Source organism: Dendrobates tinctorius, unplaced genomic scaffold, assembly GCF_039654945.1.
Source record: "Dendrobates tinctorius isolate UK_male_01 unplaced genomic scaffold, ASM3965494v1 ptg000201l, whole genome shotgun sequence".
NCBI classification, from domain to species: domain Eukaryota; kingdom Metazoa; phylum Chordata; class Amphibia; order Anura; family Dendrobatidae; genus Dendrobates; species Dendrobates tinctorius.
In genome coordinates, this window is record NW_027361868.1 from 9,294,159 (window position 1) to 9,309,931 (window position 15,773).

At 44.1% G+C, this 15,773-nt stretch overlaps 1 protein-coding gene across 1 annotated transcript in view; it reads right to left on the reverse strand.

Moving 5' to 3' along the window:
• Positions 1-880: 880 nt before the first annotated feature.
• The window catches only part of DTL (denticleless E3 ubiquitin protein ligase homolog), a 32,792-nt gene continuing 17,899 nt past the window's right edge, over positions 881-15,773 (reverse strand). Inside the window, exons 10-15 of the mRNA XM_073553392.1 lie at positions 12,216-12,320; positions 9,242-9,354; positions 5,086-5,175; positions 3,910-4,042; positions 2,131-2,909; positions 881-1,511 (exon numbers count right to left, since the gene is read on the reverse strand). Coding sequence (XP_073409493.1) covers positions 1,449-1,511; positions 2,131-2,909; positions 3,910-4,042; positions 5,086-5,175; positions 9,242-9,354; positions 12,216-12,320 — 1,283 coding nt within the window. The 3' untranslated portion in view covers positions 881-1,448. The remainder of the gene's footprint in view (positions 1,512-2,130; positions 2,910-3,909; positions 4,043-5,085; positions 5,176-9,241; positions 9,355-12,215; positions 12,321-15,773) is intronic.

The window sequence follows — 15,773 nt, forward strand, 5'->3', positions numbered from 1 at the left end:
GTGGTCAGATGAGACCAAAATAGAACTTTTTGGTATCAACTCCACTTGCAGTGTTTGGAGGAAGAAGGATGAGTACAACCTGAAGAACAGTGTCCCAACTGTGAAACATGGTGGGGAACACATACTTTGGGGGGCTCTTTTCTGCAAAGGGGACAGGACGACTGCACCGTATTGAAGGGAGGATGGATGTGGTCATGCATCATCATACTTTGGCCAACAAAGAGCACTGAACATGGGTCATGGCTGGGTCTCCCAGCATTAGAAGGACCCGAAACACAGCCAGGACAACCAAGTGGTGGCTCCGTAAGAAGCATTTCAAGGACCTGGAGTGGTCTAGCCAGTCTCCAGACCGGAACCCAACAGAACATCTTATAGGGAGCGGAAACTAAATGTTGCCCAACGACAACCCCGAAACCTGAAATATCTGGAGAAGATCTGTATAAAGGAGGGGGCCAAAATCTCTGCTGCAGTGTGTGCAAACTTGGTCAAGAACTGCAGGAAACATCTGTGCCAGATATTAAGTTCTGTTTTTCTATTGCATAAAACACTTATTTCATGCAATAAAATAAAAGTTAATTATGTAAAAATCAATTTTCTGGATTTTATTTTTAGATTCTGTCTCTCACAGTTAAAGTGTAACTATGATAAACATTGCAGACCTCTCCATTCTTTGTAGGTGGGAAAATGTGCAAAATCAGTGTTTCAAATACTTATTTTCCCCCACTTTTCTCCTGATCACTGACTTACTTTATTCCAGTTTGTAGTGTCAGATTGTGGTTTACAATTTCTGAACAGTTGTCTTGCTTTTCTAGCTCCATATAAAGAAAATTATATTTATATGTTACTTAACAAATTTCTTTTCAAAAAACCACAAACTTCGTGCTTTTAAAATGCCTCTGTATTTACATCAGTGAAATTTTTAAACAAGAAAAATTTGATAAAAACAAGAAATAAATAACAGAAATTCCAATGCAGAAAATGACTAAAGGCAAAAAGAATAAAAACCGGAGTAAAAAGTTACTCAACTCTACAAAACAAATACCTTAAAAACATTTTAACCAAAGTGAACATAGACACACAGCCATCACTCTGACAAGTTAGCCCATCTTGCTGATCATAGGTAAAAGCACTGTAGTGGAAAGTTAACAGTTAATTCTAGGATTTGTTTTGTGTATAACCACCTATGTGAGGGGGAAACTACAACTCCCAGTATGCCCCATCAGTGAGCGACAACTATAGAATCTCCTGATCAGCCACCAGATGATAAATGGAGGATAATGAGTAGATATATAATATCTATTATAATAGTAGCAAATCGATTTTCACATCAGCTTACACGCATTATTTCCAATTCACAAGTGACACCATGTGCTGCCGAACACAAGTGTGAATTGGAAATATAGAACCACATTGGTGCTGCTGGAAAGATCTTCTTAGAGGCCGCTAGGTTACTCTGTGGGCTTCTTAGGAAAGTACATGGAAATCTTCCTTGAGGAACTAGGTGCTGAAGTCTGGAGAGAAAAGAAAAAAAAAAAAAAAAAATTTTATACACGAAGAGAAACGCACAGAAAACACATTTGTTGTGATCAGAAAATGATTCAGTATAGAAAACACTGGGAGTTGTAATTTTGCAACATATAGAAAGCCACAGGTTTGATATCGCTGCATTATATGTGATCATGATTTAAAGTATCATTAATAGCTGCTGGCATCTCCACCCTAATGGGAGTTGTAGTTTTGCAGCACTGAAGAGCCGCAGATTAGAAGCCACTAATATAGCAGATAACAGAGGATGTTGACAGCAACGCCGGCATTTAAGAGAAAAAAAAAATGTATATGATTAACAATGAAGTCCTGAGTGGACACATAAGACGACTTAATATACAATCAACCACGTCAGCGTGTCGTAAGACATTGTAAATAGTGAGCATTATCTAGAACGGTCTTTGCCGGGATATTTAAGTTCTGCATCAAAAAAAAAAAAAAAAAAAAACGGAGCTGTTTTTTTTCCTGTAGCACATATTTCTATAAGCTCCAAGCAGATACACTTACTAGAAATTTCAAGGTGAAAAAATGCTCAAAAATCTTCCATCTGCAAAGAGACATGATATAACATGGAGACATACTTACAGATTTGGGCGAGCTTTCTGTACTTCTTGTCGGGGTCTTTTTCGCGCTTCCGCTACTTGATGGGCTGTGTGTTACTTTACAATGTGTTGCGGACTTATCAGATTTTTTCTTGCTCCCCATTGCGGACAGCCAGTTCTTCTCAGGGGTGCGGTTTTCTTTGTCTTGCAGACCAGAGTGTGCAAGACTGGATGATTTATTGGGACCATCTGGAACATCTACAGAAGCTGATCTATCTGCAGTATCCTTGCTCAGATCAACAAGGTTTAGACACCTTGCATCAGTAGAGTCATCCTTCTCTGCAGAGCACAGCTCCAAATTCACCTTGGTCTTCTTCGTGCCCGGTTCCAGCTCCATCACGCAATTACAACAAGTCATGCATTCATGCTCTGCATCCTCACTGCTCGTCGCTAGGCGTCTCTTCGCCCTCTTCTCCAGGGTTGATGGTGCCCTGGAATCAGACCCTACGGGGTGCTGCTCGATGGGAGTAAATGCCTTCCTTGGTGATGGGGTTTTGGGGATTGGGGTGAGTAATTTAGGTGTACGGGTGACCCACTTTGTAATGGTTAGCTTAGACATAGACTGCTGCTGGGGAGATAGCTGTTCCTTCTGTTTTGGTGGGGTGTGCAACCTCGGTAATGGGAAGAAAGGGGATGTTGGTGTGCTAGAAGAAATAGGGAGGTCCCCAGCATAACTTGGGGCACAGGCGGCTGGCGTTGGTGAAGTCATAACTAGAGGGTTTTGTGTTTTACGGGATTTTGCAGGGGTGCGATGAACAGAACCTGATGACAAAAAAAAGTTACAAGTAAAGTTAGATTTTTAACAATTTTAGCAGCCGTAAGCTTGCATTACCTTTCAGACTACTAAACCAATGTGACTAAAGCCCCCGTCACACATAGCGATCTCTCTAGCGAGATCGCTGTGTGTGACAGCTATCGGCCCCCTTGCCGGTTATCGCTGATCGTTCCTGAAAGGTCAGGACTTTTTTTGGGTCGCTGGTCTCTCGCTGGCCAGCACGCATCACTGTGTGTGACAGGTGGGAGAGCAACGACCAGCGCGCTGGTAACCAAGGTAAACGTCGGGTTTCCAAGCGGTGCGAGTCACTTAGAAACCCGATGTGTACCTTAGTTACCAGAGCGCCGATGCAGGAAGCTGGTACCCAAGGTACACCTCGGGTTTCTAAGTGATGCGCACCGCTTAGAAACCCGATGTGTACCTTCGTTACCAGCTCCCTGCATCAGCACGCTGGTAACTAAAGTACACAGCGACGCACCCGCTCGGCGTCGCTGATCACTGGTGAAGCTGCCTGTTTGACAGCTCACCAGCGATCCTGACAAGTTGATACCGTTGTCAGGATCGCTGGTGAGTCGATGTGTGACGGGGCCTTTAAATGTAAAATTCCCCACCCCCCCTCCTTGAGTGGTGCAAATCCACTACAATTTGTTCACTTTTTCCCCCTGAGTCTACAGCTTCATACATCTCTGTAAAATCAACTATGAAAGACATACGATTAATGCAGAATTACTCCATTGATTCCCCTCTTCCTGATAATATAAGTAGGACAGCAAAATTCAGTTGCCTTTACACTATTGATAACTCAGAGCTGTATTCACAATTCTGTATGTGCTGTTGGATAGGAAAAAAGGATATAACACTCCGTAACCCAGTACATAGTGGGTTCTTGCAAAGTCATGTGCAACTACAACCCTCAGCAGGTATGCAGAGCTATACCCTGTTGACTTATATTTTCTACATGAAGACACAAGGATTTTTTTTGCTCACCTGTACATGAATATTCAACTTTTTTTGGACAAGTCCATCCGACCTTGTTCATGTTCTCCTCCTCAGTACCACTGCTGCCTCCCCTCTTCAGTCTCCAGATTCTTATAGTATTATCATCTGAGCAAGTAACAATCTACAGGCAGAAAACCAAATACAAATTAGAAGATTAAATCCAGTTACAAAATTATATATATGCCCTACCAGAGGTTTCCAGCCTAGTCACTGTGGAAGCATTACTGTAGCTGGACCTCTGCATGGAGACTGTGCCTTCATCTTCTAAACATGGGTAAAGTTGCAAAGCGCTTGGAACAAGCAGCAGCATTGCAACTTACCGCTTAACAAAAATCCTCTCAAAAAAAAAAAAAAACAAAACAAAACAAAAAAACAAAATAAAAAAAAAACCCAAGAGATTTTTAATTTTATTGTTCACAGCTTGGGGCCTAGTTTCCAGGCCCCCTCTGCGGTCTATCAGAGGTGGCCGGTTTCATCAACAAGAAGCTTAGAACTTACAAGTTGTTTGTTTTAGAGCCTGTAAGTGCTGCTGGCCTGAATCAATAGATGTGTCTTAGGGAGCAGTCTGATGAACGTATAAACTGGATCAAGGATGAACCGCAATACACAAACTGGTTGTCGGCTCTTGACCAGAGCAAGACAGCTTCATGCATTTCTATGCAGTTGTCACGCTTGGGTGGGGAGAGCTGCAGCCAGTCCGAGCATTGCGTTCCGATTTATATGGCCATGTGACTACATCCTTAGTCCAATGTTGTCCCCGCTTGCAGCATCAGAAGGCTCATAGTCAGACCTGCAGCAGAGCCACATCACCAGCCTTGTCAGTCTTCAGGTGCGCACCTCTCCGGCAAGCAGGAAGACTGGGAGTGGTGCGCTCCTGAATACACGAGACAACCCATTAATCTGACATGCCATAAAATATCTAATCTGCGTACATGTGTCAAAGAACTTGTCAAGAGAACAACCTGTTTGGGCAATTGTAGGCTCCCCAGTTAAAAGTACTCACTCCCAAAAAGCAGAGCATAAAAAAAAAAATAATAAAATATGATAGCAGCTGTTGCCCATGCTAAGTATGTTAAAATTTTTTCAAGTGCTTCCTGAAGTCTGGACTGCCGCCATTACATACTGTGCTGGTCTTAAAAGTAAAAAACATTCTACACAACAAACCTTAGTGAAATCAGTGGGAGACCAAGTGACTGAGGTGACGTCTTGACTGTGTCCCTGAAGCATTATTGGAGGAGCACGAGGACTGGACACCTTAAATATTCATGGAATTAAACGTTAGTTATCAAAAGCATTCAATCGATGGTTTTTTTTTGCATAAAAGTAGTACATGACACTTTTTAAGAGTTATTACAGGGCAAATAGCAACTTCAACTTTCAGCAGCTTCCCATCCAAGCAGTCCAATAAGTGAGGGAGGAGGGGTATGATGCTGCAGACTGACAAGAGAAGGATTAGTAGGGGGACAACAGACTGTGCAGAGCTCTTCCACATCTGCGAGCTCAGACCAGTTATAGAAAGAAACCCATCGTTTACACAAACATCCAAAGCCTGAGATGGATGCAATGAAGGGGCATTTTTAATATGCATGTTACGGAGTTTGGGTCTGTGGACTTGCAACCGGGCCATGATCAGTGGCCATAATCGAGCTGCTGAAAAGCCCCCACCCACCCCCATCATAGCCATCTGAACCATGCCCAATACACACTATACAACACAATCGCTCGTGTAGCAGCTACACTTTCAGCGTTAGGGCTGCAGTAAAGGCCTGAACTTACAGCTACGTAATCAGACACCCTTAAAAATTTTGAGTTTAAGCATCAAGGAACAACTATTTTAATAGATAAGTTGACATGTAAAATGGTTTTGTTTTTAAACAGAGGCCAGAGCATTAACTGTAAATGCAAAGGGCACCTGATGGCAGAAACGCTTTGGTGGTATGTACTTAAGGATTTTCTACACCCATTTTACACATTATGGAATAAAAGCATTGAAGTTTTAATATACAGTCAATGAGCTGGTCTTTTTTTCCTGTAGATTGACAAAATACACAAGGACAGGTCTCACACAGATTGTATAGACGAATTGTAGGAATATCCACGTTAAGCATTAGCGCACGATAAGTTTTTTTTGGCAATATAACAAGCTGCACAGCCGACCACAAGCATCATGCAGTGACAATGCCAACAGGAAGCCTCAACGCTGCACCTAAACCCAAAATATGCAAATCACCAATCCTTTACATAACATGTATAGACTCAGTAATACAAGCCATCGACATGTACCAATATACAGCGCAGTGTCAGGACATTATATAGTTATGAAGATCAAGTACCTCAGAATTTATCTATTGGTTCCAAAAATAAAACCACGAATGAAAACAAAGTTCATCCGCTCCCCCATAAGGTGGTACTTCATAACATGTCAGTAGGGGCTAGCACTTCACGCTTTTTGTAATGCCAATTCATTTGTTAAAAAAAAAAAAAAAGTTCTTATCTGCTAAAATGCAACACATTAATGCAGATCGCATAACGTGCCTTTAGGAAGGCAAACTGAGGACAACTTGATCCTGTAGGAGGGATGGACACTTATCACATTCCCACGCCAGAACCAAGTGCAAACCACCATCATAGTGCCACCTTTACACTATGCTAAGGCTAAGTGACGATTATGTTTGAGGCTTAAAAAAAAAATAAAAATAAAAAAAAGTTGTCTAGTAGAAATATCGTCAGGAAGCTTTTTTCTATAGCATTTTGGAAAAAGTTCTTCTAAAGCTTTTTTGGCAGCCTTTTTATTCTACAATGCTTGGATTGGTGCATTTTTTTTTGCAAACAGACCCCAACGAACAACATCTAAAGACTCATTCAATTAGGAGGCATTTCCTAGATAAGTTTTCCACAGCTGTGATTCAACAAATCTGTATCATATTCCTGGAAATCACTTTTACTACTTTCAAGATGCAGAAAATGTTCCTATGTAACCGACACATGACGGTGGAAGCAGCATCTGCTTCTCAGCTGACAGCCACGCTCACTTTCACTGAGCTGTCAGAGGAAGATTAAGAGGCTGCGATCCTGGTCCGCACAGCTGCTCCGAGCTCATGCAATACAACAGACGGCCATTCATATGCAACATGTGTCACCCCCCCCCACCCCCGGGAGGGGAGGAATGAGGACCATCGTGTGATTTCTTGTAGATGATACATTCCAGTAAGCCCCAGCATGAACAGCCCGCTAATGATGCGGTGACTATCAAGTTTCTACATGGGGGTTTTCATTAAGGGGCAAAATGTGACGTTATCCCCTTACCCATATAGGGACCCCCACCAATCCAGATAATGGGGCGACGGTCACCCTCTGGATCGGGGGGGGGGGGCAGCAGTTGGTTATTGGATTTCCCAGAATACAATGGTAAGACTCGCTTTCATCTCAAGCACGAGGCAGTCTTGTGAATCACTAGGAATGCAGAGGTGCATACAGTATGCACAGCAATGTCTCGAGCAGTGATATAAGGGAATGGAGAGACACACAAGCCACTGCATCTCCATTTGCAGCACCATGCATTGGGGCTAGTTAGAGACATCACTATGACTTGCAAGTATTGAACGTTTATAGTGTATCCTTCAGATCTGCAATAGCGATGAGTAAACATGCTCGGATAAGGTGTTATTTGAGCAACTTTGGCATTATCAAAAAATATGTTTGAGTCCCCACGCCCGAACGTCTCACGGCTGTTTGACAGCTGCAACATATGCAGGGACTGCCTGTTTCTTAGGCTATCCCTGCATGTGTTTTGGCTCTTGAACAGACAAGAGACATGCAGGCTCGGGGACTCGAACACATTTCTCAAGCACACCGAAGTAACACTGTTAGCACCCAAGCATGGTCAGATAACATCTTATCCCAGCACATTCACTCATCACTAATCTGCAATAAATGTCCACCTGGGAATAACCCTTTAAAGTCGACCAGACACAGATTGTGGATGGTGAAACAATGCTTTAGCCAATTGCCATCTCAGCCGTCTTTCACATACACAGGAGCGCCAGTATGGACATGCCCGATCAACATCACTCATGACCATCAGTCGTCCGGGCAGCCACAAACATTAGGCCCTTGGCCAAACCAGTCGATATTGGCAGGTTCCACCAACATTAATCTAATCTGCATGGGGCCTTAAGACTTAATGTACTGCAACCAGGCGTTGACAGTCACTAAACAAGTAAGAAACTGACTGCAAACTCTTTGCACGGCTTGTCACATCTGGGTACAAAAATGCTTCAAAAATAGTTGATAACACAAACTTTGTAAAGGATGGCCTAAAGGGGTTGTCCAAACAAAAAAATTTGCTTTGTTTGAAGGGTCCAGAGACTAATATAAAAAGGTGTTGTTGCATAAAAAATATATTTAATATTTATTTTTAAAAAACTATTTTTTCTTTAACTTTTGGCATGCTTCAATAGCCTTCATGGGAGGCTAGAAGCTGCCATAGCCCGATCGGCTCTGCTACATAGAGACGATGCTCAGATCGCCTCTATGTAGCAGAATTATAGACTTGCTATGAGCACCGACCACCGGGTGGCGCGCATTGCAATCCGGCATCAACAACCATAGAGGTTATGCCAACACACCGGTGACCCGTGATCACGTGACACGGGTCACCGGTGAGCGCATTTCCAGCTGGAAGCCCTTGTTAAATGCCGCTGTCAGAGTTCAAAGCAGCTGACATGTCCCGGCTTTGAGGTGGGCTCACCGCCCGAGTCTACATCAATGTGGTGGATACTGACATCGGACATACTATTCAGTCCAATGTCAGTAAGGGGTTAAGTGTTCCTGTTATATACTTTCAATAGTTGGCACCCAGGAGTGTCCCCATTATATGGCAGAACAAGAAAATTTAGTTCACAAGTCCCCTCCAACATGTTTCACCACATTTGCGGCATCATCAAGGGGGTTTTACTATGGCACGAACCTTGTAAGCATTTAGCGGAGGCTGGCAGGGAGTAAGAAACAGCAGAGGCCAGTGATCGTGGCCGGTTTTAAAACAGTGCTTACAAATTTAAAAGAAAAAAAACAAAAAGCTTGTGAGCACTGAGTGTTCTGTTTAGCAGTGGTCGGTCGCCTAGGCAACCAGCTGTAAACAAAGAAAAAAAACTTAATATCTCTAGTACGGCTGAAAAGATAGCAAATCTTTGCAAGAACCATTTAACAATACCCATTTATGAAGTTGAGAACCACTTTAACTCAAATTTCTACTGAAAGAAATGTAGCCTCTCATGAAAACCTACATAAGAAGTTACCCACATCCCATAATGACACTTACCTGCCAGATATAAGCGCTGTGGTCACTTGAGCCGCTAAGGAGAAACTGTCCGTCAGGACTGAGGCTGGACTTTGTATAAAAGGTGGAATTGTGATGACCGCTGAACACAGAAACTGATGGGAGAGATACAATTGGGATTAGAGGGTCAGAAGAAATTACAGCACAACATACAGGGATTGCAGGCAGACAACCATTACGCCGGATATTATATCATGCAGAGAATCGTCGCACGAATTACCAAATATAGATCATTAAAGTGACTTTTGCCCACTACACCTCATAGGTTTACATCTAACTTTAGAAGCAATGAAGGATCACTGAAAAATTGTGAAGAGCAGACAAAAGCTAAAAATAAGCCGGTAACCAGGGCGCACCGCAGCGTCTCCCACAGGAAGGAATTCCTGCAATGTAATAAATCTTCCAGTCTGTTCTCTTCCACATAAGAACCAGAGCTGCAAATTCCTCTCCAACCTCTTACCAGCTTGACCTCAAATTAAGAAACAAGACAACACTTCTTGTATACCAGAGCAAAACCCATTGGAGATTTTATGGAGACTATACTGCCCCCTACTGTTGAATGCAGCTAATGCAATAAAAAAAAAAAAAAAAAAAAAAAAAAAAAAAGACTTCCAAGAACTGAATAGGCAATGTTGAGAGAAAGCATAAAAACATTTCCTGTGCTACTAAACTTCAAATCGTTAATTTGGATAGAATTTTTACAAGTTAATTAAAAGGGCTACTAAACTTAAAACTGTTAATTTGGATAGAATTTTTACAAGTTAATTAAAAGGGTGGTCCCCGATAGTCCCAGTTGCAAAAGAAAGTGAACCAGTGTAACAATGCCTGTGCAGTCGATTGGACAGCGGTGTCGGTAATGTGATTGTCAGACTTACAAGATTGCACTCTTCTGACTGCTGACACGATCCTGCACGGATTAGGCAGTAACAGAGCAACTGGACTGAGCGCTGGAGATAATTTAGCTACTACTGAATGCTGAGGAATGTTAAAATAAAAATATCCCAGACCACACACCTTTTTGCAATCAGCCAGCCACTGAGCTGCAATTGTCAAAAAAAAAAATTACACTGTCATTTTAATTTCACAATCAATAGTTCACATGACAATAACTAATACATCTTCTAGAAATCTGACCTCCTGGAAAAAAAAAAAAAAAATATTTATTCAGTGAAGACATTGTCCCTATGAGATGGATGGCAGTTGGTGCTTTTAAATTTCTATACAGAGGGGAGCAGCCAAGAGAATGACTGCAAGTTCCATAGAACTTTCAGAACCAAGTTTCATCTCCCATCTCAGTAATGGGAGAGTCTGTATTCACTCAAGAGAGATTTTACCAGTAAATGGAGAATTCTGATAATGAAAGATCAGTCCCGTAGGAGAAAGAAGCAGATTTCACATTGATTTCTAATAAACCATTTCTAAAAGTTTCTGTACTTTAAGGTATCTTTAAGGTACTTTAAGGTTACTTTGCAGGATGGGGTGTCAGTAACGTGCATTCACTCAAATATCTATAACCTATATCTCCCACCATTACATTATCAGCAGGATTTTGGCTAAATTCCCACAGGGTGTAAGCGCTGCACATTATCTGCTGCCAAATCGTTTTCTGAAGATTTGCTGTAGTACTAGCATTGTGAATTCGATTAAATCTCTTTTCTGCATTAGATGAAAAAGCCACATCATTGTTAACTTGCTTCTTTGATGTCTTTGTGCATATTTGTAATGCAAAGGGTCTAAAGAGTAACATTTCTCCATGTGGAGAGTGCCAAGCCTGGCATGTGAGAGTGAGGAGATTTATTAGCCATGCATGCTCCTCAGCAATTTCCCAGAGGAACATGTATGGCATACAAGTGTCCTCACTATGACATACCAGGCTTGGCACTCTCCACAAGGAGAAACATTACCTTTTAGACCCAGTCCAGAGCCTCTCACCTAGCCAGATCGGGCCTCATACTTTGCACTTATGAGGGGCAACACCTCTCAAATTGCAGGCACTGTTTTGATTATGGTTTGGCTTTTATTCCAAATCATGTGACAAGGCTCTTTAAGAGAGTCAATATTGACTTTTAGTAAGGATTGCTACTTCCTATAGGTGGCGCTAGAGTTCCAGAGACAATTTGCATATTTAATGCAATGGGTGAAACTTGAATATCCACAAACTTTCCTCAATTCTTTCTGCAAATTAATTCTCAAAAGGGGAACAGTCATCAGACTGTCAGACTTTTTGAACCTAAAGCACACTAAAGTACCTGCAATAATGATTAATCCATACATTTATATTACTAATCTGTGTCTTTATCTCAGTTCATCAGCAAACGATTGACAGGTCACTCTTCTCTGACCATCTCACGTAGGCACTGGTTCCGGGGATGACATGAGCAGTAACTTCCTGATGACATTGCAAGAGCCAGAATATCCATCTAGGCATACACCGCAGGAATGACCGTGCCAGCGTGAGATCTCAGGTAGGGGAGCAGCTCACAGAGATTGCACCCCGCAGAGGTGTCATTCTCCCCAGGGCTGCACATGTGAAGATGGCAAAATGGTACGACAGCACTTGAGCGAGTTGCCAGCTGAGAAAGGTCAGAAATGCGTGACCTGTCCATCACTGGCGTTGGGAGGAGTAAAGCTGGAGAGGCGCAAGTGCAGACAAAGCCCCTCAAGCTCATTTGCACAACAATTTGCAGATTGATTATGAGGCACAGATTTGTAATATAAAAAAAGGCATGAAAGTAATCAATAGAGGTACTTTACTGTGATCATGTTACTTTGAGGTCCAAGAACCTTTAGCTGGGGGTTGGAGGGTTAGCATGTAAATTTCATTAGGGGGTTCTAGAGCAATTACACAGCATCACTGCTACTGTCATGAGGGCTCCAGCTGGAGGTCAGTCCATGGCCAGATAACTTCAGAAGGTGTTCACTAATTCACAAGCTGATTACATACGATCTCACGTACCAGGTTCACTCTTTAATCCGGCTACATTAAACATATAGATATTATCGTCCGTACAACTAGCAAACAAGTTGGTGCCAGTGGAATCCAAAATCAGGCTGGAATAACCTAAAGAGGAAAAAAAAAAAAAAGTTAGGAAAGTTAACTCAAAAGCGATGTACATTATCACACAGATTTATCGTATTGCTTCATAACTGAAAAGTTAAGAAACTACCACAAATCCTTCATTATAAGCTTTTCATAATTTTGCTGCCACAGAGTGTCTAAGTCATTTATGTGGCCAAGTGATCTGGAAAAATGTTACAAATCCATAAGCGCTTTTGCTCCTGGTTCCCACTATTTTCTCAGTATTGATTGAAGCAGGGAAGGAGCTGTACACAGAGCTCCACATTGTGGGGATGCATGAGGCTGTACAGTTTCAGCGAGGGCAGAGAAAAACAGGCAATAGAATAAAAGAAAAAGCACATGAAGAGGAACATAAGTGCAGGATAGAGGCTGCGTTGATATATGAGCTAATGAAGAGCCTTGATACACAAAGCTCAGATCCAGCCAATATTACTGAGAGGGAAGATGAGAAGTGTCTGAAGCTTGACTCAGTCTGCAAACTGCATAACGGGGGGGGGGGGGGGGTGTAAACTAGTGAATAATGCAGACAGGGGTTTTTCTATAATTCCAGTGAAGTTGATTTTTTTTTTTTTTTTTTTAACAAAACAGGATTTTTGGGTTGCTTACCGTAAAATCTGTTTCTCGGAGCCTTCATTGGGGGACACAGACCATGGGTGTATGCTGCTGCCACTATGCACAAAAAAGGTTAGCTCCTCCTCCGCAGTATACACCCCACCAACCGGCAGGAATTTCCTCAGTTAGTGAGAAAGCAGGAGAAGTAACAGAAAAGATTGAAACAGAACAGACAACTCAACTGTACATAACCAACAACATAAGAACAGGAGTTGTAGAACATGGGAGGGTGCTGTGTCCCCCAATGAAGGCTCCGAGAAACAGATTTTACGGTAAGCAACCCAAAAATCCTGTTCTCGTTCGCCTTATTGGGGGACACAGACCATGGGACGTCCCAAAGCAGTCCCTGGGGTGGGAAACAAACTTCCATCAGGCCAGTGGACTCACCACCGCTGCCTGCAGGATCCTTCTACCTAGGCTGGCCTCCGCCAAAGCGTAGGTGTGGACCTTGTAGAATGTCACAAACGTGTGAACAGATGATCAGGTGGCAGCTTTGCAAAGTTGCAGCGTGGAAGCTCTGTGGCACAACGCCCAGGAGGCACCCACTGCCCGGGTAGAGTGAGCTCTAATTCCCGGAGGGGCCACTCGATGCTTGATCCGGTAGGCCTCCAAAATTGCCGACCTGATCCAGCGAGCAATAGTAGCTTTGGAGGCCGGCTGACCTTTCCGCGCCCCATCTGGAATGATGAAGAGAGAGTCTGTCTTCCTCAAACGAGTCGTTCTAGCCAGGTAGACCTTCTTTGCCCTGACCAAGTCCAGCTTGTTCAAGGAGCGCTCCCGAGGGCGAGTTGGACCCAGACAAGAGAACAATATCCTCATCCAGGTGGAAGTGGACACCACCTTAGGAAGGAAAGAAAGCGGAGTCCGTAGAACTACCTTGTCCTGGTGGATCACCAAGAAAGGGGAACGACAAGAAATGGCCGCCAATTCCGACACGGATGGAGGTGACGGCTACTAGGAAGGCTACTGTCCATGAAGGGAGAGATAGGGAAACTTCCTTGAGAGGTTCAAAGGGAGGACCTTGCAGAACCTCGAGAACCAGATTAAGATCCAATGGATGTACGGGCGCACGTTAGGAGGAGCCACATGAGCCACTCCCTGAAGGAAGGTCTTGACCTGAGGACAGGAGGCCAATGTCTTCTGGAACAAAATGGATAGCGCCGAGACTTGACCTTTTAAAGAGCTGAGGGCAAGGCCCGCATCAAGGCCTGCCTGAAGAAACGCCAGGACAGAAGGGGGAGAAAATGACATGGGCGGAATGTTATTGGCCTCACACCAAGTGAAATAGGCTTTCTGGCCCGGATCATGGTATGAATAACCTGAACGTTTCAAAAACTTAGTCTCAATAGCCACGCCGTCAAATTGTGCGGCCGTGAGACAGCCCTGAGACAGCAGATCTGCCCTGTCTGGAACCTTCCAGGAGGCGTCCGCGAGAAGGTTGACGATGTCCGCGAACCAAGACCTTCTGGGCCAATTTGGAGCGATGAGGATGACTGGACTTCCTTCAACAGCTTGGGAAGAAGGGGAAGGGGAGGGAACAGGTAGGGGAGCTCAAACTAAGACCAAGGAATGGCCAGAGCATCGGCACCCCTGGCGAGAGGATCTCGAGCCCTGGATACAAACTGTGGGACTTTCCTGTTGAGGCGAGACGCCAGCAGGTCAACGTCCGGAGTTCCCGAACGACGGCAAAGCTGATGAAATACATCCGGATGTAAGGACCACTCTCCCGCCGCGGGACCCCTGCGGCTGAGAAAATCGGCGGCCCAGTTGTCCATGCCGGGAATGTGCACCGCGGATATTGTTGGAACTGAAACCTCTGCCGAGTGAAGAATTTTGGACACTTCCGCTAGGGCTGAGGGACTCTGTGTCCCCCCCCTGGTGGTTGATATCTGCCACCGCTGTGACAGTGTCTGAATACAGATTGGCAGGCCCCTGAGAAGTCTCTCCCAGTGAACGAGAGACAGATAGATCGGCTGTATCTCGACGACGTTGATCGGCAGAGCTGTCTCTAGTCGACCACCGACCCTGAACAGTGTGATTGTGAAATATTGCCCCCCCAGCCGAGGAGGCTGGCATCCGTTGTCACAATCTGCCAGTGAATGAGAAGGAATGACCGTCCTAGGGCAATGAGAGGTGACGTCCGCCACCAAATGAGGGACTGCCTGACCTGGTATGAAAGGCGAATTGGACGATCCAGGGAAAGAACAGACTTGTTCCACCGAGACAGGATGGCCTGTTGGAGGGGTCTGGAGTGAAATTGAGCAAAGGGAATTGCTTCTGTCAACGCCACCATCCTTCCTAGAACTTTCATGGTTGTCCAGAGAGATGGAAGTCGTGTGGTCTGCAGCGCTCGTACATCTCGCTGCAGAGAAACTCTTCTCCTCTGGGAGAAAAACCCTTGATCGACGAGTGTCGAACAATAGGCCCAGAAACACCAGACGTTATGTCGGAACAAGGCAGGACTTTTTTGTTGACGAGCCACCCAAAATTGGACAGGGTGTAGAGGGCGATGGTAAGATTTTGGTGAGCCTGGTGAAACGACGGAGCTTTGATCAGAATGTCGTCGAGGTACGGAAAAAGAACGAGACCTCTGATCCTCAACAAGGCCATCAACGCCGCCATGATCTTTGTAAAAACTCTGGGTGCGGTGGCGAGACCGAACGGCACTGCAACGAACTGGTAGTGGTCCTGGTGAATTGCAAAACGCAGGAATCTCTGATGCCCGGGAAAGATGGGAACATGTAGATAGGCATCTTGAATGTCTATTGAACACATGAACTCCTGCGCCTCCATGGAAGCAATTACCGACCGAAGAGACTCCAT